The sequence below is a fragment of the Oncorhynchus mykiss genome, chromosome 20 (genome assembly GCF_013265735.2).
Source record: "Oncorhynchus mykiss isolate Arlee chromosome 20, USDA_OmykA_1.1, whole genome shotgun sequence".
Classification (NCBI taxonomy): Eukaryota; Metazoa; Chordata; class Actinopteri; order Salmoniformes; family Salmonidae; genus Oncorhynchus; species Oncorhynchus mykiss.
Window position 1 is genome coordinate 4,078,793 of NC_048584.1, and position 26,885 is coordinate 4,105,677.

Consider the following 26,885-nt stretch of genomic DNA (forward strand, 5'->3'; position numbering starts at 1 on the left):
TGAATGGGCAACATAAACCTAAATAGAAACTGATAATTGTGCACGACTTCGGTATTACTTACTAAAGTGTACCAACAGTTAAAGTTTTTATTTTGTTAGGATTATTTTGTTCTTACTGTAGTACTGTAGCCCACTCCCGACAGGTCATGTTCTACAGCGCCTAAGTAGCTCAACGGTCTAAGACACTGCATAGCTGTGCAAGCTATGTTGCTACAGATGCTGGTTCAATACCTGTGCTGGCCTTGACTGGGAGACCCATGAGATGATTGTTGGATTTTGGTTTCTCTCCCATAAATATTTCTAAATAACTGACTGGATTTTTTTTACAAATTAGTAACAATGTCTAACCCCATGTTCAAGAGTGGCATTTTTCTCGCTCATTTTGTTATTTGAAAAACAAAATGATCTACAAAATATTTATTAATTTAGAATTATATAAAAGCCCGTTGGATATTCTCAGATATTATTAACCCTGTTATTAGCAGGACAATATATATTGGTCTTGGCTCCCGAGTGGCGCACAATGGGATTGCCTTGTAGTTCTCCAGCTGTATCCACTGAAAGAGGGCGAGGTTCAAGGCATGAGGAGAGGGGGCACGGGATGGGCCGCAGAGCCGCACACAGAAGAAAGACCTAGCCCATGGGGGACGGGGGGTGGACCCCCCACCCCGCCACACTGGGTAGCACAGAGCAACAATAAGGGGCATTGCACTAATAATGGCACTGACTAGGGAAACGTTCCCGCTGTTCTTAGTGCTAGTCTGCACGTTTAAACTAAAACAATGTAACTAATGGTATATTTATGCTTTCGTCAATAACATAATTATGAAAATATTCTTTCAAAATGCCGATGTTTATTTAGTTATGAATTCATAACTAATTACCATGGGAATAAATATTGGCAGAGTTAAGTCAAATCTTTCGATATACTGTAGGGCCACCGTAGGCAACATAAGTCTCACTAGTGTTGAGTAATGAGATGTTAAAAGTGGTGTAGGTCTTATTTTAAAAGCATATTGAAGTTAGAAGCAATTGCCTACAACTATTTTAGCATTTCGCACTGCTCTGAGACAAGTATGGGGACTGTTCTTGATAAATAGATTTTTATTTTCACTTAATCTCCGTTTGGGTATTGGTTAGACTACAATTAGGGTGTAAAATAGTTATGCTCTTAGAAACACAGCGGGTTTTATTTTTCTGTTTTTCTCGGAATAGAAACACCATAATATGAATCCAAAACTCAAAGTAATTGGATACAAATTATTTGTTACAATAAAGGATGTTAACAAGATGCTGTTTTTATTTACAGTAGTGATGGACAGCTGGTGGCTCTTTATACCATAGGTGTGAACCTGCAAAAAATGAGATTGTGCTCATAGAGAACAGACGAAATGGGCATGTTTTTATCAAGTCAGCTTCTTTCTATGGTGCTACCCGTTCCAGGGTTAGGACCGTAACTACGAGAGGACTTGAAAGTGAGCCGGAGCATCACCAAAACTAAAAGGTATTTTGGTTTCACTGCATTTTCAACAATTTTTTTATATAGCCTATGAATGTGTAGGCATACTGTGTAATAAATACAAATTGTGTACTAAAAAAGTTAATGTGTTTTTGTAGAGCATACAACCATACCAACAACCATCCGTGGAGATCAGTGGACAAAGGGATGGACAATGGGCCGCACTGAAAATGTTTGCAAAGAAAGTGGTTCGTTTTGCTAGATTCTTAAAATGTGTATGCAGCATTTGTGTATTGGAGTCACTTTTAATTCTTAATTGCTCTACCGTTTCTATCATAGGCCACTGTAATCGATGGAGGCTCAGGGCTGTACCATTCTGCTCATCTGATGAAGGTGCACATGGATCAGATTCAAACTTTGAAGACCGAGATCGATTAATTGAAGGCAGACCAGCAGAAAGAGAAACATTGGCAGGGGCAGAGATACGAGCGACAGCTGATGCATTGGTCCAGAGCCAGGCGGCATTGGCAGAGAGTCAGGCGGAGAATGATGCGTTGAAGAGGGCGAGGAATGAGATGGAGTCACAATCCATACCCGTGCCGGTGTGTCAGGTACACCTGTGACCTCTGGAACTCCACCTCCGACAGGCAGTCAACATACCTGGCGGGTTCATCAAGTTGTCTGTTCACCCTGACATTTCCATTCCTCTTCTGACAACAGAACTTGATCAACTGCTCACCAGGCACAGCAAGGGCCGTCTGGACCATCATACTGTTCTGCTATAGCCTAATAAACAAATGCAGGGAGCTTATCTTCAAAATGCTTTATTATCCAAATGTCATAGCATGTACTGTATTTCTTCATCAGCATCTTTCTGCTTTCGTTAATAAAATAATGATAAATACATTCTAAATGCCGATTTTTATTTAGTTATGGATCCATAATGAATTACTAAGGGAAAAAATATCACTGAATTGCAGAAATATTTGAACAAAGTTGTCTAATGAAGGTAAACAAATTGTTGTTCACTGGAAAATACTCTTTCAAACACACACGATCATGTTGTACAGTGCCATTATGGCTATTAGCAGGTAGCTGGACTATAGAATTGCCTAGGAGGGTAGGGGGAGAATTCTATCGTCAAATATATTTCTTAGGTTGGTCGTGATTGGTTGCAATTTCAGTTTAATCCACCAGAAAATACCAAACAAATAATACAAAAAGTATTATTCTTATTAGGTATCATATCCGACCGTGATTGGGAGTTCCAAAGGGCGGCGCACAATTTGCCCAGCGTTTCTCTCCCTCTAAAACCAGAAATGCTTTGGCCTTTAGTCAGATTACAATCGCTCACTTTATTTTTATTTTTTTTAAAGCGAAATAACCTCAAATATTGTTTATATATTATCAAGTTGATGGCACAGTCATATAGCCCGGCACCTACATAAACAGTTGTCTAAGACACTTGGTAGGCCTACAGTGTATATATAGAAACATTTGACTTGAGTCTCCGCCAATAATTACAGAGGATTGGAGGATTCTTCAAATCCTATTGCTTCTAACATCAATATGCTCTTTAAATAAGACCTGCACCACTTTTAACAGCACATTACTCAACACTAGTGAGACTCATGTCACCTACAGTTTATTGAAAAATATGACGTGACTCTCCAATACTTACATATAGAGGATTGTAGGATTCTAAATTAAAACCCAAAGCCGCCTCATGGGTCCCTTGGTGGCGGCCGGCGAACCTGCCTCTGTAGGCTTGATACATAGCCTTGCAACAGACGCAGGTTTGATACCTGCGCCGGCCGCCACTGGGAGACCCATGAGGTGGCTTTAGATTTTAATTTAGAATCCTACAATCCTCTATATGTAATTATTGAGTCTCACTAGTGTTGAGTAATGGGATGTTGAAAGTGGTGTAGGTCTTATTTATTTAAAGAGTATATTGAAGTTAGAAGCAATAGGATTCAAAGAAATAGCCCACAACTATTGTAGCACCGTTTCACGCTGCTCTGAGACAAGCACGGGGACTAGTCTTGATAAATCAACAAGATTGTTATTTTCACTGGATCTCCATTTTGGGTATTGGTTAGACTACAATTATACAATTAGGGCTTAGAAATGCTATTTTCTTAGTGTAACCTTTAAATAGGCAAGTCTAATTAAAAATTCTTATTTACTAGGACAGCCTACTCCTTCCTTCCCGTCGGGGAATTGAACCCCGGTCTCCCGCGTCCCATTACTGTAGCCTGTAATCAGTCCCATACACTATTTTCTTACAAAAAAAGTTTTAAATTCTCTAGTACAGCCACTATTGAAGGCTATCAACTGCTTCCCAAAGATACCCTCTGGTGGTCAAACTAGCACTAATGGTACCAGTGGTTGGCAATTAAATAACTTGCCATAGAATTCTGCGGCACCATGCAAGTTGTGCCGCAGTACCCGCAGTAGTCGAACCACTGTATGTCCATGATAAGGCGCTGCTCTACCTTCTTGACAGCACTGTCAAGAAGGCAGGTCCTACAGGCCCTAGTTTTGTTACACCTGAACTACTGTTTAGACGTGTGGTCAGGTGCCACAAAGGACTTTGCAATTGCAGTTGGTTCAGAACAGGGCAGCACATCTGGCCCTTGGATGTACACAGAGAGCTAATATTAATGATATGCATGTCAATCTCTCCTGGCTCAAAGTAAAGGAGAGATTGACTTGATCACTGCTTGTATTTATGAGAGGTATTAACATGTTGAATGCACCGAGCTGTCCATTTGAACTACTGGCGCACAGCTCGGACGCCCATGCATACCCCACAAGACATGCCACCAGAGGTCTCTTCACAGTCCTCAAGTCCAGAACACTGTGGAAGGCGCACAATACTAAATAGAGCCATGACTACATGGAACTCTATTCCACATCAAATAACTCATGCAAGCAGTAAAATTTGATTTAAAAAAACAGATAAAAAAACACTTTATGGAACAGCGGGGACTGAAGCAACACAAACATAGGCACAGACACACACACACACACACGATAGCATACACACACGTACACATGGATTTTGTACTGTATATATATGGGGCAGTGGTAGAGTAGGGGCCTGAGGGCACACAGTCTGTGAATGTATTGTAATGTTTTTAAAATTGTATAAACTGCCTTAATTTTGCTGGACCCCAGGAAGAGTAGCTGCTGCCTTGGCAAATACAAATACAAAGCTTTATTTGAATATTTCTTAATGTGTCATGTTATGGTGGTTTGCAATGTGATACACAATGTCTATTGGAATACAAGTTGCATGAATATATCCAGCACCTTCACTTCACCTATAATTTACATATAAAATACCTGTCATAGTAGGGTCAAAAATACAGTACATGGGTCTACCTACCTACAATCGATATACATGCAAAAACACAGCTATTGAAACAAAACCATTTTAATAATAAACCTGCAACAGAACATTCTGGGAAATTTGACAGAGGTTCCTCCCACATCTGTGGATAACTCCAAAGATTTAACTCCCTGTCTCTTGTTACTCTTCATGGAGTTAAAAGTACTCTGTCCCAATCAACTTCAGTTATTAACAGAAACAGACAGGAGAAAATGGATTGAGGTAGAAGACAATGCTATGGAGAGAATGACTGACCTTCACCAAGACAGAGGGGGAACGATGAAAAGAACAGATGAAGAACGGCGCCATGTGAGGTTTCAGTGAATACGTCCCAAATGGCACCCTATTCCCTATAATGCACTACTTTGGTCACAAGTTGTGAACTATAAAGGGAATACGGTGCCATTTGGAACACAAGTAGTGAAATATGCAGGTGCCTGATGGAGAGAGCATGTCTTTCTCCAGGACAATGAGAGATTAATTTAGATCTAGACCAACCACAGGCCAGAGGACACGGGGGCTGAGTGATATAGAAATTATGCTACTGTCACCCTGATCCAGTCCTTCATTCCTGAAACGCCGGCACATGGCCACTTTAAGTGCATTACCATACAGATCCCCCATCCTAAACATGAGCATTTCCCAATTTTTCACTAACGTAGCTACCCAGCTGGCCAACAATCTAAAAACTGGCACAATGTCAACTCAGTTTCCAACTCGGTCAATAAACATAAAAGCATGTGGCTTCCATTTCTGGCTGCAGAGGAGAGTATGTGAGGTGAGAGATCAATCTGATGCGACTTCCTGCTGACAGCCCAGCATTTTTCTGACTTCTTATTTTTTTCTTTTGAATGTGCAAACATACAAAGTCAGTAGCTAAATCGAGAAGAAATAGGTTAACTAAATGTTTAATTTAAAAAAAATATGATTTCACCAGGAAGTAACGCCACAGACCGCCCACCTCTAACTGGACTACCTAAAAAACACTCACATTGATACAGCTGTGACCGGAAGTGACTTTTCAGAGTAGGTTAGGAGAGGATTTTCGCTAACTCATTTACTAACATTACCCTAATTATCCTAACCTGCTATGTTAATTATTATAACCTGCTGGTAATTTCTCCAAACTTGCTATGAAAAAGTCACTTCCTGTTGTTGCTCTATCAAAGTGCTGTGTTTTTATGGAATCTTCACCTCCCACATGCTTCTCTGCACCAAAATGGAAGTCACATGCTATTTCTGTCTATTAATTTGTCATATTTATAAAAGGTTTATAATGTGCAAAAATGTATTGTTAGTCTCAAAATAGTGAAATAACATTGTAAACCAAAAAATATATATGTTTTATGATGATTTTGTAATGTTATTGACCGAGTTGGAAAACATGTTGACATTGTGCCAATTAGCTTGCTAGCTAGATTAGTGAACAATTGGGAAATGCTAGCTAGCTTTACCACCCTGTTTTAGCACGTTTCACTAACTAGTTATTGCTTTGAGTCTAAAATGGGGAATTTAATTTGAATGGTTTGAATATGATTTTTTGTCCAATCTATTAAATAAAAGTCCAACTGATAAATGTTCTCCTGTCTCCTTACTACTCCTGGTCAGCCTATTGTCTGCAAATGTTGTTCCATTGTAACTACAAAGTCATTAAAATGTCACTTCATTTTACATTAAGTTGCTTGCTCCTGGGTAAGTACATTTTAAATACATGTATATTCGTTGTAACAACATTTTAATTACAGAGTTGGTGGATAAAGATTGTAAGTACAATGTAACTAAAAGGGTTATACCTAATATTCTCCTGTCTCCTAATGTTTAGCCTTTTGTCTACAAAGGTTGTTACATTGTAACTACATAATAAATAATCCTTCTAGGTTTCACTTTACATTAAGTTGCTTGCTCCTGGGTAGGCACATGATAATTACAAATATATCTTATGTAACTTCATTGTTCTTACAAAACACTTGATTCAGCACAGTCTTTGAGCCAGGTCATAACATAGAAATAACGTGAATATTTAACGACCAGAAAAATACGTCTTTACTTAGTTTTAATCTGGTTATGTGACGTCTCCTCAAACTGAAACAGAGTTTTTCAACCGGAAAATAACGGCATTATGACTTTCTCTGCCAAATTTAACCCAAAGCCCCATGGGAATGAGCCTCGACGAGGAGGCTTACACATTATTCTCTGTGAAGTCTCCATCCATGTCTTAGAATCTGTATATATGGAGACAGCCCCCTCATTCCCCATGTCTTGAATAACTGACATCATCAGCCATGTACAGCATCTCCCGCTTTAAATACACAATCATGGAGTTGCGTATTTAACTTAAGCCAGTCTGAGCTTCATTTCACTTTGTCACGGTGTCTTACCATTGAGAACCAATATCTTTGATGGGGATTGGACAAAAAGCGTTGAACATGGGAGGGGACTGGACAAAAAGTGTTAAACATGGGAATCCATTTGAAAACATTCCAGTGAGAAAAACTTGTTGAAATTCTGTATTTTCAACGGAAAAAAGTATGTAATTTCTGGGGCAGTACCATTAGCATAGGGTTGGTGTTCACGTCAAAATGGAGAAGTGTTGAGTCACCTAACTGAAAACGTCTCATGTTTTGATCACATTCTATGTTTCAATGCCAAACTGTAATTCAGACGGGCTTGTGACATTCAAAAAATGTATTAACATTGACAGAGAACATTAATGGTTTCGATAAGGTATGCTGCATAAATAAACTCAAACCCTCTTTTTCATGACAAAATGTTTATTAATTAGTGATAAACTTCCATTGCACCTTGTGTACTGCTACTAACTATACATTATTTGAAAAAATACAGTAGTATGCACTTGAATCAACTTTATAAACCAATAGGATATTTATGTCCTGGATATCAAATTCTTCATGAAATTGCAATAAAAGGGAAAGTAACCAAGAACGTTAAAGCAAAGACAAACATAGTGTAAATAGATACATGCAAGCATACACACTTACTCATACACACCCTAACTGAAGCACCGCAGCAACAGGTTATATATATATATATACAGTGGGGCAAAAAAGTATTTAGTCAGCCACCAATTGTGCAAGTTCTCCCACTTAAAAAGATGAGAGAGGCCTGTAATTTTCATCATAGGTACACTTCAACTATGACAGACAAAATGAGAGAAAAAAATCCTGAAAATCACATTGTAGCATTTTTTATGAATTTATTTGCAAATTATGGTGGAAAATAAGTATTTTCACAACTCTGTCTAAGAGCTGTACGGACAATTCCTTCGACCTCATGGCTTGCTTTTTACTCTGAAATGCCCTATCAACTGTGGGACATTATATAGACAGGTGTGTGCCTTTCTAAATCATGTCCAATCAATTAAATGTATGACAGGTGAAGTCCAATCAAGTTGTCTCAAGGATGATCAATGGAAACAGGATATACCTGAGCTCAATTTCTCATAGCAAAAGGTCTGAATGCTTAAGTAAATAAGGTATTTATATATTTTTTTCTATATACATTTGCTAACATTTCTAAAAACCTGTTTTTGCTTTGTCATTATGGGGTATTGTGTGTAGATTGATGAGGGGGAGAAATGATGTAATCTCTTTTAGAATAAGGACGTAACGTAACAAAATATGGAAAAAATCAAGGGGTCTGAATACTTTCTAAATGCACTGTATAAATGGACTCACTTATGCCCTAAAATGAATGTGTTCATACGGGCAGAATAGTGTAGGTAAATAATTACAAATGTGCTGCATTAGTTGACATCCTTTAAGACGGAACAAATAAAACAGGGTTGGGCAAATAAATTAGAAAAAATGTAATCCATGAGCCTACAAAAACATTAATAAATAAAAAACGTGCACATGTAAAGAAAAGTTATTTCAACCTTGCAATAATCCATTTGCTTTATAGAATCTAGTTATCAATACAATTAAACTAGGCCCATGATATTTCCTTGAATAGGCCTATCCTCCACACACACCCTGATTGGCTTTGGATAAGCAAATTATTAGATATTATGCACAGCTGTTTTCAGCAGCACACTAAATCTTTCTATCAATTGAAGGAGTATTAGGATATAGTGACTGGCACCAATAGTCTATTTAAAGTCTGTGTCAATAGGATACCGGTTGCATTTTTTCGATATGAAAAGGAGATGAAAATATGACTGGCCTGCACTGCACATAGGAAAGTGTCCAGACGACTGTGAGCTGATTGACCAGTAGGCTAGGTGTGAATGTTCTGAAAGCTGTATTCAAATCAATCATCTGAATACGAAAAGCACCTTTACTCCATATTTGTTTTACAAAACATGGATATGTTGCCCATGGTGATGCACATGTCTAAAAAGCTTTTGCGTCCCCCACATTCAGCTGTGAAACAGGCCCATAGTCAAAGAGCCAATTCACAGAAGTGTAGTAAGCAACCATTCTTTTAATGACACTAATATCAAGTGCGTGGAGCCTGCAGGAGAAGAGATTCTTAATGCAGTAGCACTTTCCTGCAGTAAAATGACCAAATCATTCTCTGGTTGCCTCATGGGTGGAATGTTAGTAATATTTTTCATATTTCAGTCTTCTGTGATGAATATAAAGGTGTACTCTTTTTTTAAGACCATAACCATGTATGTGAGGTGTATGCTTTCGTTTCAAAGTAGCTTTGATTAAGACTACCAAGAAACACTCTGTGACCCTGATTTAGCCCACTGCAGTAGATGGTTAATGTACAAGTCAAAGATATAGGTGAGGGGAAGGAAATCAAGTGCTCTCAGATTACTATTCAGCCACAGTGTGAATGCCATTATGTTACATGAGTGCCTCCTTTCATGCCATTTGAGGAGCTCATCTTTATACATATTTAGACTATGGTTTATACAAGGTAGCCTTTTGAGGCGGAGTTTCTTCAGCAGCAGCAATACATTCATGTATTGTCCGGCCAATTATAATGGTGCCGGGGGGGATGGCTGCTGTTTTACAGGCTCCTAATCAACAGGTGCTATTTTGTGTGTTTGTTCGCATTGTTTCTAACTTATTTCGTACATAATGTTACTGCTACTGTCACTTATGACCGAAAAGAGCTTCTGCCTATCAGAACAGAAATTACTCACCTCGAGCTGGACAAAGAGTCTTTCTTTAATGAGTCCGACACGAAGGATATACTGCTTCTCCGAGACCAGGCCCAAAACCCTGTCATTTGCGTGAAGAAAAGACAGAAATACAGGGGGCGGAGATCGAGGTGACTTGTGAGAATTCGTCGGCGAGTGGGTAACCCGCTTTTACCATCCGTTCTATTGGCCAATGTGCAATCACTGGAGAATAAACTGCATGATCTCCATTCGAGACTATCCTACCAACGGGACATTAAAAACTTTAATATCTTATGTTTCACCGAGTCGTGGCTGAACGACGATACATATAATATACAGATGGCTAGGTTTTCATTGCATCTGCAGGACAGAACAGCTATGTCTGGTAAGATGGGGGGTGCGGGTGTGTGTCTATTTGTTAATAACAGCTGGTGCGCGATGTCTAATATTAAAGAAGTAGAGTACCTCATGATAAGCTGTAGACCAAACTATTTACCAATAGAGTTTTCATCTATATTTTTCGTAGCGGCCTATTTACCACCACAAACCTATGCTGGCACTAAGACCACACTCAACGAGCTGTATAAGGCCATAAGCAAAAAATAAAATGCTCATGCAGAAGCAGCACTCCTAGTGGCCGGGGACATTCATGCAGGCAAACTTAAATCTGTTTTACCTCATTTCTACCAGCATGTCACATGTGCAACCAGAGGAAGACCACCTTTACTCCACACACAGAGACGCATACAAAGCTCTCTCGCCCTCCATTTGGAAAATCTGAATTATATCCTCCTGATTCCTGTTTACAAGCAAAAACTAAAGCAGGAAGTACCAGTGACTCGCTCAATATGGAAGTGGTCAGATGACGCGGATGCTACACTAGAGGACTGTTTTGCTTAGACTGGATTATGTTCCAGGATTCATACAATGGCATTGAGGAGTATACCACCTCAGTCACCGGCTTCATCAATAAGTGCATTGACGACGTCGTCCCCACAGTGACCGTACATACATATCCCAACCAGAAGCCATGGATTACAGGCAACAACCGTAGCGAGCTAAAGGCTAAAACTGACACTTTTAATCCTACAACACTGACTCTGATGGTCGTCGGACGCGGCATGGCTTGCAAACTATTACGTACTAGAAAGGGAAACACAGCCACGAGCTACCCAATGACGCAAAACTTCCAGACGAGCTAAATGCCTTTTATGCTCGCTTCTAGGCAAGCAACACATAAGCATGCATGAGAGCAGCAGCTGTTTCGGACTACTGTGTGATCACACCTTTAAATAGGTGAACATTCACAAGGCCACGGGGCAAAACGGAATACCAGGACGTGTACTCAGACTGACATTTTCAACCTCTCCCTAACCGAGTCTGTAATACCAACATGATTCAAGCAGACCACCATAGTCCCTGTCCCCAGAAAGTGAAGGTAACTTGCCTAAATGACTACTGCCCCATAGCACTCATGTCATTAGCAATGAAGTGCTTTGAAAGGCTGGTCATGGCTCACATCAACACCATCCTCCCGGAAACTGTAGACCCCCTCCAATTCGTATACCATCCCAACAGATCCACAGTTAACTCAATCTCAATTGCACTCCACACCGCCCTTTCCCACCTGGACAAAAGGAACACCTATGTGAGAATGGTGTTCCTTGACTATAGCTCAGCATTCAACACCATAGTGCCCACAAAGCTCATCACCAAACTAAGGACCCTGGGACTAAACACCTCCCTTTGCAACTGGATCCTGGACTATCTGACAGGCCACCCCCAGGTGGTAAGGGTAGGCAACAACACATCTGCCACGCTGATCCTCAACTAGGGGCCCCTCAGAGTTACTTGCTTATTCCCCTCTTGTACTCCTTTTTGCCCATGACTGCGTGGCCAAACACGACTCCAACACCATCATTAAGTTTGCTAATGACACAACAGTGGTAGGCTTGATCACCGACAACGATGATACAGCCTATAGGGAAGAGGTCAGAGACCTGGCAGTGTGGTGCCAGAACAACAACCTCTACCTCAACATGAGCAAGACAAAGGAGCTGATCGTGGACTACAGGAAAAGGAGGGCCAAACACGCCCCCATTAACATCGACGGGGCTGTAGTGGAGCAGTTCGAGAGTTTCAAGTTCCTTGGTGTCCACATAACCAACAAACTATCATGGTCCAAACACACCAAGACAGTCGTAATCACTGCTTATTATCTATCTATGCATAGTCACTTTACCCCTTCCTACAAATTACCTTGACTAACTTGTACCCCCGCACATTGATTCAATACCGGTACCCCATGTATATAGCCTCGTCATTGTTATTTTAATGTGTTACTCTTTTTAAACTTTAGTTTATTTAGTAAATATTTTTTAAACTCTATTTCTTCAACTGCATTGTTGATCAAGGGCTTGTAAGTAAGCATTTCACGGTAAGGTCTACCTACGCCTATTGTATTTGGCAAATAAAATGTCATTTGATTTGATTGGGCACCAGCTCTCCGATGCCATCAGCCAGATAGAACAAATGCTAGAGCTGTTGTGAACACTCTATTTCATTTGATTTGATTGGGCACCAGCTCTCCGATGCCATCAGCCAGATAGAACAAATGCTAGAGCTGTTGTGAACACCATTTCATTTGCACACAAACAAAAAAAGCAGACTTACGTGTTCTGTATCGGTGGTGAGGGCGTGTGGCGGGCCCTTTCGCAGAGCGTCCAGGTTTCCAGTGCCCGGTGGGCTTGGCTGGGGGAGATGGTGGAAAAGTTGGTGATAGTGCCTTGGTTGTGATGTTGGCAGTCGAAGTTGTGCTAGTAGCTTTGGAGGTTGGATCGGATCGCGAGTTTGGGGGGTCCTTATCCTTACGACCATTGGCTGTGCCGCCGACCCGAAGTACCGTGGTGCTGTGTGGGGTCACTTCTTTACCCCCAGGCGGGGGCAGTCGTGTGATGCGGGTGGTGGCGCCAGTCACGCGGGTGCCACTGCCAACCCAGTTGTGGAGGTGCGGGGCCGAGTGGTTGGAGGGCAACCCAAATTGAGTTCTCGGGGCTGGGACCGTGCCGTCGGCTGCTAGAGAGGTGGTGGAGACAAACGCGGTAGCGGTGTTCTTCGTAGTCGTGGTCATAGTGTCTGGTCGCTTGGGTGGAGCGCTGGGTTCAGAGAGAAAGATGGGGTCCTGCCCTATGCCCTTGGCATCCACTAGGTCCGTGGGCACATAGTCTTGAACGGAACCCACTACAATCCATTTGAGCAGCATGAGACTGAGGCCCAGGCCCACGAAGCCCATCACTAAGGGCACTGCGCACATCCAGGTCTGCTGCCGGTGCCACACCGAACAGGGCCCACAGCGGAGAGGCCCCGGAGCCTGAGGGGAGGCCGGTTCGCCCCCAGGCTCCTCCAGGGTCATGGCCCCCAGAGTGCTCGCTCCCGAGTGCTCACTCATCCTGCTGATGCCGTCAAAGGTCAAGGGTCAAACCGGGGACCCAATGACAAAAGGGCAGGAAGGAGGGAGGGGATGGGGCAAGGAACTGGGCATCATACCAATTCATCCACACAAAATTCCTACATTTATACCCACACACACATGGACACAAGACGGCACCCACAGACACATACAAGTAATTACAAGCCAAGCAGCTCACACGGATGCACATGTAAGCAAATATACACTCCCTCTGGCGCCAAGCTAACTAATTACACACACAAACAAACAAAGACACACTCATACGCACACAGGTTGGACACGGTCAGGTGAAAGTGCTGTCCGGCGGGGCAAGCCTCGCTGTAGTTAGGTGGAAATGAAATGACAGTAAATCCCAAGATGCTTCACTCTCCCTTGAGAAAAAATGCATAAGAAAAAGGCAGGCAGGAGGGTTTTGATCCACGGTGTGGCAAGCTTCAGATCAGAGCTGTACATCCTGTGTGTGTCTGTCAATGAGAAACAGGCCAGGCAGGGCAGCAACCCTCCTCTACAGCTTTTTTTTTACCGTGTTTTTTATGCTTCAGTCCAGGGGCTTCCTCTGCAGTCTTTTTCCCTGTTTTGGGTCAGCCTCAGCTTCCCCTCACTCCCAGACAGCCCGGTGCTTTAATGCTAGTAGCCGATGGTAATCTTACATGAAGAGAGCCAGTGGAACTGGATAGAGAGCGAGAGTGAGGGAGAGGATTTGTAGAGATGAGGCTGGCAGGGGGATGAAAGGGGGGGGGTTAAATCCAACTGATGTCCATCAAATGACTTTCCCCTCAGATCTCCCGGACTGTCCGTCTTTCTCCAGCTGTCTGTCCACCGCTTGTCATAGTGGTAGAAAAATTAAAGCCTTGGCTACTTGCTTGCTACCTCAGAACGCTACACTGGCGGCGGTGTTGAGAGCAGGAATGCGAGCGACAGAAAGGGAGGGAGAGAAAGAGCAAGAGAGAGGAAGAGGAGGAAGAAGGGAGGAGGGAGTGCTGCTCTGAAAAACTGATGTGGCTGCTGTTGTTGTTAGCTACAGACTGGGAGAAACACTCCACTGTGAGCAATGTGGGTTTCGCAGCACACAACCAGGACTGCAGACTGACAAACAACTACCCCATCCCTTCTCCGACACACTGCGTGTGTGCGTGTGAAAGCGATAGAGACCACACTGCCTTCCCTACACTGCTTGCACGTGTGTGCGTGTGAAAGCGATAGAGACCACACTGCCTTCCCTATCACCGTCAAATCTGAGAGCAAGAGAGAGAAAGAGAGAGGAGGCAGAGATCGTGGGAGAAAGCTCTGCAGCAGCAGAGACAAGGTGGCACTGCACAACACACTGTGCGGAGGAGAGAAGAGCTGCCACAGACACCCCTGGGAACAGAGAGAGGGGAGGAGGAGAAGGGGGGCAGTGCAGCGCTACATCTCCCCACAGGCAGTGAGAGAAACAAACCAAACATTGGGCTCATAATTTATGGGTGGGATAAATCCTTCCTTCAAACCTGATTTTTCGGCTCACAGTCGATGAAACGCTCATTTTACAGTTCCCATGAGACCCCGGTGCTAGGCAGATGCCTTATCTGCAGGGCTTTGCTGTTATTTCCCTATGACTGACTGTCTTGCAGTCGAGGAAGGAAGCGTAAAAATGTAGGCGGGTGAATGCAGTAATTATAAGGGTTTAAGTCTAAGTAGTCAGAAAAGGGGTGTGTGTGTGAGAGTATGAAAGAAAGTGTGTGGCAGAGTAGAGAAACAGAGAAAAAGATCAGCATGCAGAGCTTAAAGTTCGTAGAACACGTGACTTTTTTATGTGTTCATATCTTCTCCTATCCCCCCCGCCTCCTAGTCTGGCGGTGTCTGGAAAGGCTCCTTGATTGATAATGAAGGGGGCTATGCTTTAATACTAATTGGTTCTCCTCTGTCTCTCACTAAAACACCCACATGGTCACAGCCCACGAGTACTGCATTTTGGCCCTTGGTTCTGCAACCAAACAATCACGTCCCAACAAATTCAAACACCACTAATTTAAAGATAATGGTTGATTTGCCTTGTATTTCAGTCAGACATTCCAACCTGCCTCTTACAGTCACATTACACTTATGAAAAAATATAAAATTAAAATAAATGACCAAAAATATGTGGACACCTGCTCGTCGAACATCTCATTCCAAAATCATGAGTATTAATATGGAGTTGGTCCCCCATTGCTGCTATAACAGCCTCCACTCTTCTGGGAAGGCTTTCCACTAGATGTTGGAACATTGCTGCAGGGACTTGCTTCCATTCAGCAACAAGAGCATTAGTGAGGTCCCAAAGGCCTTCCCCAAACTGTTGCCACAAAGTTGGAAGCACAGAATTGTTAGAATGTCATTGTATGCTATAGCATTAAGATTTCCCTTCACTGGAACTAAGGGGCCTAACCAGAACCATGAAAAACAGCCCCAGATCATTAATTCCTCCTCCATCAAACTTTACAGTTGGTACTATGCATTTGGACAGGTAGTGTTCTCCTGGCATCTGCCAAACCCAGATTCGTGCGTCGGACTGCCAGATGGTAAAGCGTGATTCATCACTACAGAGAATGTGTTTCCACTGCTCCAGAGTCCAATGGCGGCAATATTTACACCACTCCAGCCAACGCTTGCCATTGAGCATGGTGATGTTAGACTCGTGTGCGGCTGCTCGGCCATAAAAACCCATTTGATGAAGCTCCCGACGAACAGTTCTTATGCTGAAGTTGGGTGAGCCATTCTTACTAATCTACTGGAGAGCCAGTTCAGGTTTAAGTATAACTTCTTCTAACTTTTATATGACTGATTCTTTTAGTTGAAGCTTTAATAGGGATAGGGGGCAGTATTCGGAAATTCGGATGAATGACGTGCCCAAAGTAAACTGCCTGTTACTCAGGCCCAGAAGCTAGGATTATGCATATAGCTGGTAGTATTGGATAGAAAACACTCTAAAGTTTCTAAAACTGTTAAAATAATGTCTGAGTATAACATAACTGATATGGCAGGCGAAAACCCGAGGAGAATCCCTCCGGAATTTCTTTTTTTTTTAGGTCACCACCCATTGAAATGGCTGTCTACGGGAAAATCAAAGGAATACCTCCCAGATTGCAGTTCCTAGGGCTTCCACTAGATTTCAACAGTCTTCAGACAGAGTTTCAGGCTTGTTCTTTAAAAATTGAGCTAGAATTTGTAGTTTTTCGGCGCACGTGGATGAGGGCACGCACTTCGTTATTGATCTCGGGTAATCAACATACTATTCTCCGTCTTAAATTGTATCATTTATTTACATATTAGGGTACCTGAAGATTAATTAGGAACATTGTTTGACTTGTTTGGACAAAGTTTATTGGTAACTTTTGGGACTTTTCCTTTCTATGCATTTTGAATGAGGGAAACAGGTGGATTACTGAATCAAGCGCGCCAACTAAACTGACTTTTTTGGGATATAAATAGGACTTTATCGAACAAAACAACCATTTGTTATGTAGCCGCGACCCTTGGGATTGCAAACAGAGGAAGATCTTCAAAGGGGATTTATTTTATCGCTATTTCTGATATTCGTGACACCTCTGCTTGTTCGGAAAATGTTTTTAATGCTTTTGTACGCGGGGCACTGTCCTCAGATAATCGAATGGTATGCTTTCGCCGTAAAGCCTTTTGAAATCTGACAAAGCGGCTGGATTAACAAGAAGTTAAGCTTTTAACTTCTTGGATATAGGGGGCGCTATTTTAATTTTTGGATGAAAAACGTTCCCGTTTTAAACAAGATATTTTGTCACGAAAAAGATGCTCGAGTATGCATATAATTGACAGCTTTGGAAAGAAAACACTCTGACGTTTCCAAAACTGCAAAGATATTGTCTGTGAGTGCCACAGAACTGATGTTACAGAAAAAACACAGATAAAAATCCAATCAGGAAGTGCCGCATTTTTTGAAACCGCCTCATGGCAATGACTCCTTATATGGCTGTGAAGGAGCTAGGAGTCAGCTTACGTTTTCCACGTTTTCCCCAAGGTGTCTGCAGCATTGTGACGTATTTGTAGGCATATCATTGGAAGATTGACCATAAGAGACTACATCTACCAGGTGGTCGTTTGGTGTCCTCCGTCGCAATTATTGCGTAATCTCCATCTGCAGTGTTTTTTTTCCGTTTTCTTCTGATGAGAAGGCAACTGCCACCACTGATAGATTATCGAATAGATATGTGAAAAACACCTTGAGTATTGATTCTAAACAACGTTTGCCATGTTTCTGTCGATATTATGGAGCTAATTTGGAAAAAAGTTTGGCGTTGTAAGTGACTGCATTTTCCGGTGTTTTTCTTTGCCAAACATGATGAACAAAACGGAGCTATTTCGTCTACACAAATAATATTTTTGGAAAAAATGAACATTTGCTATCTAACTAAGAGTCTCGTCAATGAAAACATCCAAAGTTCTTCAAAGGTAAATTATTTTATTTGAATGCTTTTCTTGTTTTTGTGAAAATGTTGCCTGCTGAATGCTAGGCTTAATGCTATGCTAGGCTATCAATACTCTTACACAAATGCTTGTGTAGCTTTGGTTGAAAATCTTATTTTGAAAATCCGAGATGACAGTGTTGTTAACAAAAGGCTAAGCTTGTGTTTGAATATATTTATTTCATTTCATTTGCGATTTTCATGAATAGGAAACGTTGCGTTATGGTAATGAGCTTGAGGCTATGATTACACTCCCGGATACGGGATTGCTCGACGCTAGAGGTTAAACGATGTAAGACACTTGTATTTTCATGAATGCTAGCGCCCCACCTATCCAAGAGGTTTTAATGCTTTCATATTTAATATTTTTAACCCCCCCCCCCCCAAACTCATATTCATTATATAAAATTAAATAAATTATATAAATAAACACGTAAGTAAATAGGTAAACTGGGATATGACTAACTGTAACGGTTTTCTTCATCTGAAGAAGAGGCGGACCAAAATGCATTTTTGCTACATTTCTGTTGAAATTTGTTGTAGTCAGTTCCTTTGTTTCTTTAGGGATAAGAATACCGAGTATGTCCACTTCACCATCAGACAATTTTATTGGTAAACTACACGGTAATGTAAAAGTATTTTTTTTAGCGATCCAATAAGTAATATGGTACACTTATCATAGTTCGGTTGTAATCCAGAGAGGTTAGAAAAAGTATCTACATTCTCTATGCAGGGATCCAGATTGCGGATTTAAGAGGACACCATTGTTTTTAAGCCCCTCTATATTACTGTTGGATAATATTTTAAGAGCTAACATTTTGATGGCCATAAAAAAATAGATATGCCAACAGTGGACAACCTTGTTTTACTCCTCTTAACATTTTAATACTTTCTTAGAAGTAAACCTTATTTATTATTTCACACCTGGGGTTGCTATGTATAACTTTAACCCATTGTATAAGAGATTATCCTAAATTAGTCCAGGCATTTACAGTCCATATAAATTCGTCATACTTTATCAAAAGCCTTTTCAAAATCTGCTATGAATACCGGACCTGTTCTCCTAGATTTTTCATAGAGTTCTATTGTTTCAAGTACTATTCTTATACAGTATTATCTCCAATGTGTTGTCCATGTAAAAAAAAACAGGATGAATAATATCCGACAACACCTTTCAATACTATGCGCTATGAATTTGAAGTGTCACGAGGGGCCTCGTTTTTTTTTAGATAAACTGGATATTTATATTTACCACCTGGAGTTTTCCCTGGCCTAAAGGCTTCACTTGCATCAATAAGTTCCTCCTCTGTAACTTGGCCCTCACACAAGTCTTTCAGTAAAGCTGTTAATTTTACGCCATTATTCTAAAAAGATTCCTTACAGTTAGTGGAAATGGAGGATATTGAAAAGTAAACATATCCTCAAATTACTTTGCTTCCTCTTTCAAAATATAATTTGGTGAATCATGGATGACTGCATTTGTAATAAGTAAATGTAAATTATTTTTTGTAGCATTTCTATGTTGAAGATTCAAAAATACTCTTTTGTATCCAAATCCGGCTTTAAACTTCTTCACAACAGTATCTCGGACCTGCCTGGTGTGTTCCTTGTTCTTCATGATGCTCTCTGCACTTTTAACGGACCTCTGAGACTGTCACAGTGCAGGTGCATTTATACGGAGACTTGATTACACACAGGTGGATTGTATTTATCATCATTAGTCATTTAGGTCAACATTGGATCATTCAGAGATCCTCACTGAACTTCTGGAGAGAGTTTGCTGCACTGAAAGTAAAGGGGCTGAATAATTTTGCACGCCCAATTTTTCAGTTTTTGATTTGTTAAAAAAGTTTGAAATATCCAATAAATGTCGTTCCACTTCATGATTGTGTCCCACTTGTTGTTGATTCTTCACAAAAAAATACAGTTTTATATCTTTATGTTTGAAGCCTGAAATGTGGCAAAAGGTCGCAAAGTTCAAGGGGGCCGAATACTTTCGCAAGGCACTGTATATATATATATATATATATATACAGTGGGGAGAACAAGTATTTGATACACTGCCGATTTTGCAGGTTTTCCTACTTACAAAGCATGTAGAGGTCTGTAATTTTTTATCATAGGTACACTTCAACTGTGAGAGACAGAATCAAAAATCCAGAAAATCACTTTTTTTTTTTGTAAATAATTTGCATTTTATTGCATGACATAAGTATTTGATACATCAGAAAAGCAGAACTTAATATTTGGTACAGAAACCTTTGTTTGCAATTACAGAGATCATACGTTTCCTGTAGTTCTTGACCAGGTTTGCACACACTGCAGCAGGGATTTTGGCCCACTCCTCCATACAGACCTTCTCCAGATCCTTCAGGTTTCGGGGCTGTCACTGGGCAATACGGACTTTCAGCTCCCTCCAAAGATTTTCTATTGGGTTCAGGTCTGGAGACTGGCTAGGCCACTCCAGGACCTTGAGATGCTTCTTACGGAGCCACTCCTTACTTGCCCTGGCTGTGTGTTTCGGGTCGTTTTAATGCTGGAAGACCCATCCACGACCCATCTTCAATGCTCTTACTGAGGGAAGGTGATTGTTAGCCAAGATCTCACGATACATGGCCCCATCAATCCTCCCCTCAGGAAACGTTTGGTACAAAATGCCTTGCAAAAAAAGTATTCATCCCCCTAGCATTTTTCCTATTTTGTTGCGTTACAACCAGTAATTTAAATAGACTTTTATTTAGATTTCATGTAATGGACATACACAAAATAGTCCAATTTGGTGAAGTGAAATGAAAAAGAGTCTTTTAACCTAAAGTTTTTAGGAGTGTATTTTGTCATTATCTATTGTATTTTTTTTATCAGTAGCCTATCAAGCGCCTTTGGAGGGTAGGAGGTATCACATCACCAAGGAGCAGCTTGAGTTCCTCATAGATTGTCATATGACCATCAGACAAATGGCAGATGTTCTCAATGTCGCACTCTGTGGTCAAGCGTCGCATGAGGTAAGTTATCGTAATTGAATAAAGCAATTGTAACACAAGAGGGAGATCTCTACATCCTCTCTAGATTTGATCACATTCCTGATTGATGTGTCTTTTTGTGTTATTTTTGTATTTAGTCATTTTCAGCTTTTCAGGTCCTACTCACTGTTGTCAGACGCTCAGCTGGATGAGAGGATCAAAGAGCTGATATCAATGAAAACAGAATGGCGTCACTATAAGATAAAAAATGGTTTTGTAAAAAAAATGTATCTTGTTTGTTAGGTGGTAGATTGTTATCCATGGTGCTGTGGATGGTTACAGCAGACTTGTTCTGAAGGCCTCTGACAACAACAGGAGTTCCACAGTCATGGAGTCATTTGAAGCAGCAATCACCAGCTACGGAGTACCATCCCGGGTGAGATGTGACAGGGTGGTGAAAACAACCATATCTGTGCCTTCATGGAGCAATTCAGGGGTGTGAGAGGGGAAGTGCCCTCAGAGGAAGGAGCACACAACCAGAGGATAGAGTGGCTGTAGCGGGGACGTCTGGCATGGAGTCTCCAACGTTTACCATGACCTGTTCACCTTCTTGAGAGACGGAGCAATTCATCGACATCAACAATGAGGTGAACCTGTGGGCATTGCACTTTGTGTTCTTGCCACGGGTGAACAGAGACCTTGCTGTGTTTGCCAGTCAGTGGAACCACCATGGGCTGAGGACTGAACAACGGCAGTCACCTCTGCAGTTGTTCCGTCTCGGGTTCCCTGGCAATGCAGAGGACCAATCTGACAGCAGTAAGGGATTTGTTCGCCCCAAATTCAACCACTGGTGCCACAGCTCTTTATTGGTCGGAAGCGGTGATTGTGCCACAAATCCAGTTCACCATCAGCAACACACAGATGGAGCTGTTGCGGACAATAATTCCATTGGAAGGCCCCAGAGGCAGCCTGGGAGTTGACATTCTACAGAGGGTTATGGCAGTTTTTCTTCAGCGCCACTTGTTCCTACTCCAACCTGACTTACTACACCCCTGATACTCCCCTACTGGGATGAGGGATTGGACACTATCTTCAGCGCCACTCATTCCTTTGAATCAGTTTATTTTTATAATACTATTATACGTTATAATACTAACATTCCCCCTCTTTCACACACTGTATGATTTGGTCTCTAGAAAGGTACGACAGACATCTTCAACTCTAAACGGATGGGGACCAGAGTTTAGACACAGGTGGCCTTAACAAAAGTTAAGTACTTCCACATCCCAGTACGATTCTGTTTGGTCATATTTGGAGAAAGTCAGGTACTGTTAAGATATACGACCTATGGTTATTGCATTTTGCTCTGCGGCGCTTTAGCACAACATTCCATCTGCTGACACAATATTTGTCTTCCACTCAGTACAACACGACCCAGGAGAGGCCTACTGCAAGCACTGGATTGGAGCCTTCAGAGCATGCCTGCTGCGGGAGGACAACAGACATTTCTGAATGGGCATTATTAAAACAGAACTTACATTTTTGTAATGACCAATCAGGACTTTTATAAATTGTTAAAATAAAAAAAATGTGTGGAGCACACTTGATAGTTAAAAAACAACAAATATGAAGATCGGGATTTGGTGGTTCGGCCCCCATTACATTTTATATAATTGTGATTAACAGCAACTTATTACAGTTAGTAACACAACATTGTTGACACATTGACAGCTCAAATTATGTGGCTGAAGATGGACTAATGCAGGGCTCTCAACCTTGTTCCTGGAGAGCTACTGTCTTGTAGGTTCACTCCAATCCTAATCTAGTGCACCTGATTTTAATAATTACCTGCTTAATAAGTTAATGAGGTTAGTTACAACTGAGGTTGAATTGAAAACCTACAGGAGGGTAGCTCTCCAGGAACAGGGTTGGAGAGCCTAGGACTAATTGATCTAGTTCTTAGATCAATGCATTTGAAATTTCACTACAAAGGTGCAGTTCCCAGAAGTGGAGCTGTCAATTAATGCAGTGGATGGGAAGCCGTATTTCATGTCGTTCTAATTAAATGATAATGGCTGAAGTTAATTTGATGTCCTACATTAAGAACAAATTATCAGATTTGGATGAGTTGGCTGCAATATGGCAGCAGTACTTCAGTCAATATCAGCAAAGCATATTGGTTATTAGTGAAGTGTCAGTAAAGTGTTAAAAAAAAAAAAAAACTAAACCTTAACACGAAGAAAAGCAATATGGATTGTATAATTTAATTTTAATGATCATAAAGTGAACAATAACAGCCAATATGGAAATTCAGTGTATTTGGAAAGTATTCAGACCCCTTGACTTTTTCCACATTCTGTTACATTAGAGCATTATTCTAAAATCTATTAAATAATAAAAACATGTAGTGTCATACCCAAGAAGAGCCTATGGGGAAATCGCTGACAATGGTGCTTCAGCAAAGTACTGAGTAAAGGGTCATAAATGTCATATTTCCTTTTTTTATACATTTGCAAAAATGTCAACCTGTTTTTGCTTTGTCATTATGGGGTATTGTGTGTAGATTGATGAGGGTAAAACATTATTGTATCCATTTCTGAATAAGGCTGTAGCATAATAAATTGTGGAAAAAGTAAAGGGGTCTGAATACATTCCGAATGTACTGTACAAACAATACAGATGTAAGTAGATAAATGCTTAAATGTTGATGTCCAGTTACATTTTCAAACACTCAATTGCTACTGTAGTTTAGTGCTACAAGATACAATTGTAAAATCGTAAATCGTAAAAATGTTTTTATGCAACACCAAAATCTGGGGAATTCACAATACCGGAGGTCATGAATTCCCTAAAGGCATTGTAGGGGCTATGAAGAGGGAGTCTTAGTGTCACAGCACACGTGTTTGCCTCTAGGTACTTTTTATTCTGCTGCCTGGCGAGACGCCCTCGCGCTGTGTGGAGGAATTCGATGGTCGGGGTTCCTCAAACCCATGGGGTGTCACCACCGTTGCCCCAGTAGCAAACTCCAACACCATCGCCACTGTTAGAGGAGGACATTCTCCATCTGAGTACACAGCAAAACATTTCAATCACAAAATTGAATAATATACAGTTACCGATAAACTGGAACAATTTACTATTTTACCTTGCACCTCAGCCAGCCAGTTGTACCTGTGGCCGATGGTGTCGTTCTCCAAACATGGCCGGTTGCCGCCAGGTATGGAATAGGTTACTTTAAGCAGGTCCCACAGGTCCCTGGCAGTGGGAGGCTTTATGGAGTGCTCGGAAGCTGTCCGGATGGTTCCCCAATGCCTCGAGCAGCCCAAGAGAGTTGAGACCATATTTCAACCTGTTATGGTTTAGAGACAGTATGTATATTTAAAATAGGTGTTAATGACAATATAGTGATGTGTATTGATTTAGAGGGGGGTGGATTGATTAAAAAGGTAATGACAAGTACTTCACAAATTTATGACAGAGTTGACTTACTGCTCCAAGACCACCTTGGACAAATTGTTGAGCCACCAATTCAACCACACAATCCTTTTTTTGTAGGGGAACGAGCCTCCTCCTCCTGTCTTAATTTGTATTCATCTGGGGGAATGTTTTCCCCCCAAAAAGCTGCTCTCCTCCTGACCATAGGGCACTTTGATCTGCCAGACAGGATAAAGATACTGAGGTATGGAAACATGATTTAAATATTATAAAAAGTATCCTAATATAAAACAGGGAAACAGTCCATGATCTTTACATCAGTAAAATAACCTTCAATAAGTCTGTTTAATCACAAGATAGATTCCCACCTAGCTTACTTACAAAGCAAGCACTGTGCATTGCACTGTATCCTCATGTATTACAAGGATATATGGAAAATGTACCTATCCTGTTCAGCTGCCGGATGGTAGGGTCAGCGATGAGGCAAACCCTCATAGTTATCAGCCTGCTTCTCCCGGTTTGCCGCTTTTGGACTCCAGCATTATTCTGTCTCCTGAACGATTGAAATCTGACATGTGCAAACGTTATAAAAGTTACAATAATGACACTCAGCATAATCGATGCGCACCTCACGGTAGCTGTTGCAATCATTAGCTAGCTAACATTACTAGGTAGATGTGCCGATTAATGTTGACTTTTGCCAGGTATTACCTAACCTAGCAAAATTAATCCTACATTTGAACCACCCGATCCTCCTGGGGTGGTTGTAAAGGTGGTTGCACTTGGCTGGCAAAACGTAAAAAGCAGTCTCATGTTTTCAAGGTTTGTTGGTGATGATGAATGAGAAGTTGTTCATATATTGATTGGCCAACATTTGCATGTAGTTTACATATTGTTATTTGACGCGTCAAATAGTGTTATTTGACATGTATCTTTTTGGCACGCAAAGACCCAAAGGGCGTTCCATAGGTGCGTGCACATATATTCACCCCCTTTGCTTTGAAGCCCCTAAATAAGATCTGGTGCAACCAATTACCTTCAGAAGTCACATAATTAGTTAAATAAAGTCTACCTGTGTGCAATCTAAGTGTCACATGATCTCAGTATATATACACACCTGTTATGAAAGGCAACAGAGTCTGCAACACCATTAAGCAAGGGGCACCACCAAGCAAGCGACACCATGACGACCAAGGAGCTCTCCAAACAGGTCAGGGACAAAGTTGTGGAGAAGTACAGATCAGGGTTGGGTTATAAAAAAATATCTGAAACTTTGAACATCCCACAGAGCACCATTACATCCATTATTAAAAAATGGAAAGAATATGGCACCACAACAAACCTGCCAAGAGAGGGCCGTCCACCAAAACTCTGATTAATACCCCTGCAAGGAGGGTATTAATCAGAGAGGCAACAAAGTGACCAAAGATAACCCTGAAGGAGCTGCAAAGCTCCACAGTGGATATTGGAGTATCTGTCCATAGGACCACTTTAAGCCATACACTCCGCAGAGCTGGGCTTTACGGAAGAGTGGCCAGAAAAAAGAAATTTCTTAAAGAAAAAATAAGAAAACACGTTTGGTGTTTTCCAAAAGGCATGTGGGAGACTCCCCAAACATATGGAAGAAGGTACTCTGGTCAGATGAGACTAAAATTGAGCTTTTTGGCTATGTCTGACTCAAACCCATCACCTCTCATCACCATCCCCACAGTGAAGCATGGTGGCAGCATCATGCTGTGGGCATGTTTTTCATCGGCAGGGCCTTGAAACTGGTCAGAATTGAAGGAATGATGGATGGCGCTAAATACAGGGAAATTCTTGAGAGAAACCTGTTTCAGTCTTCCAGAGATTTGAGACGGGGATGGAGGTTCACCTTACATCAGGACAATTCAATTTCTAAGCTTACTGCTAAAGCAACACTCAAGTGGTTTAAGGGGAAACATTTAAATGTCTTGGAATGGCCTAGTCAAAGCCCAGACCTCAAACCAATTGAGAATCTGTACACCAGCGGAACCCATCCAACTTGAAGGAGATGGAACAGTTTTGCCTTGAAGAATGGGCAAAAACCCCAGTGGCTAGATGTGCCAAGCTTATAGACACATACCCCAAGAGACTTGCAGCTGTAATTGCTGAAAAAGGTGGCTCTACAAAGTATTCACTTTACGGGGGTGAATAGTTTTCAGTTTTTTGTCTTATTTCTTGTTTGTTTCACAATAAAAACATTTTTGCATCTTCAAAGTGGTAGGCATGTTGTGTAAATCAAATGATACAACCTGGAATTAAAATAGATTTTGGGGGGGTTTGTAAGGCAACAAAATGCCAAGAGGGGTGAATACTTTCACACGCCACTGCACACCATGAGTGGCCGAATGTAATTTGCTGGACCTTGGGACATCCCTACTCTAAAGCATAACCCTAACCTTAACCCTTACCCACCCTAACCTTACACATAACCAAATTAAATACCTAACCTTAACCATTTTAAATGTCAAAATTCAACTGGATAGGGATGTCCAAAAGAGGCGGAATAGCAAGGACCATATGTTTATCATCTGAGAGCTGTATCCATGAATACTGGTCAGGGGACACAAAATAAATGACTGGTGTAAGAGACAG

The 26,885-nt window shown here is 41.3% G+C and overlaps 1 protein-coding gene and 1 long non-coding RNA gene across 3 annotated transcripts in view; both read right to left on the reverse strand.

Moving 5' to 3' along the window:
• The window catches only part of LOC110498826 (pro-neuregulin-3, membrane-bound isoform-like), a 323,361-nt gene extending 308,640 nt beyond the window's left edge, over positions 1-14,721 (reverse strand). The window contains exon 1 of the mRNA XM_021575470.2: positions 12,625-14,721. Coding sequence (XP_021431145.2) covers positions 12,625-13,399 — 775 coding nt within the window. The 5' untranslated portion in view covers positions 13,400-14,721. The remainder of the gene's footprint in view (positions 1-12,624) is intronic.
• An 8,131-nt stretch (positions 14,722-22,852) lies between these two features.
• LOC118942029 lies at positions 22,853-25,353 on the reverse strand. 2 transcript variants are annotated; one of them, XR_005037902.1, is made up of 4 exons: positions 24,713-25,353; positions 24,324-24,487; positions 24,006-24,183; positions 22,853-23,898 (listed from the first exon to the last, which is right to left on the reverse strand). It is a non-coding gene; the product is annotated as an uncharacterized LOC118942029 (long non-coding RNA). The 2 variants fall into 2 exon arrangements; XR_005037901.1 differs by having other exon boundaries at positions 24,324-25,353.
• Positions 25,354-26,885: the final 1,532 nt, after the last annotated feature.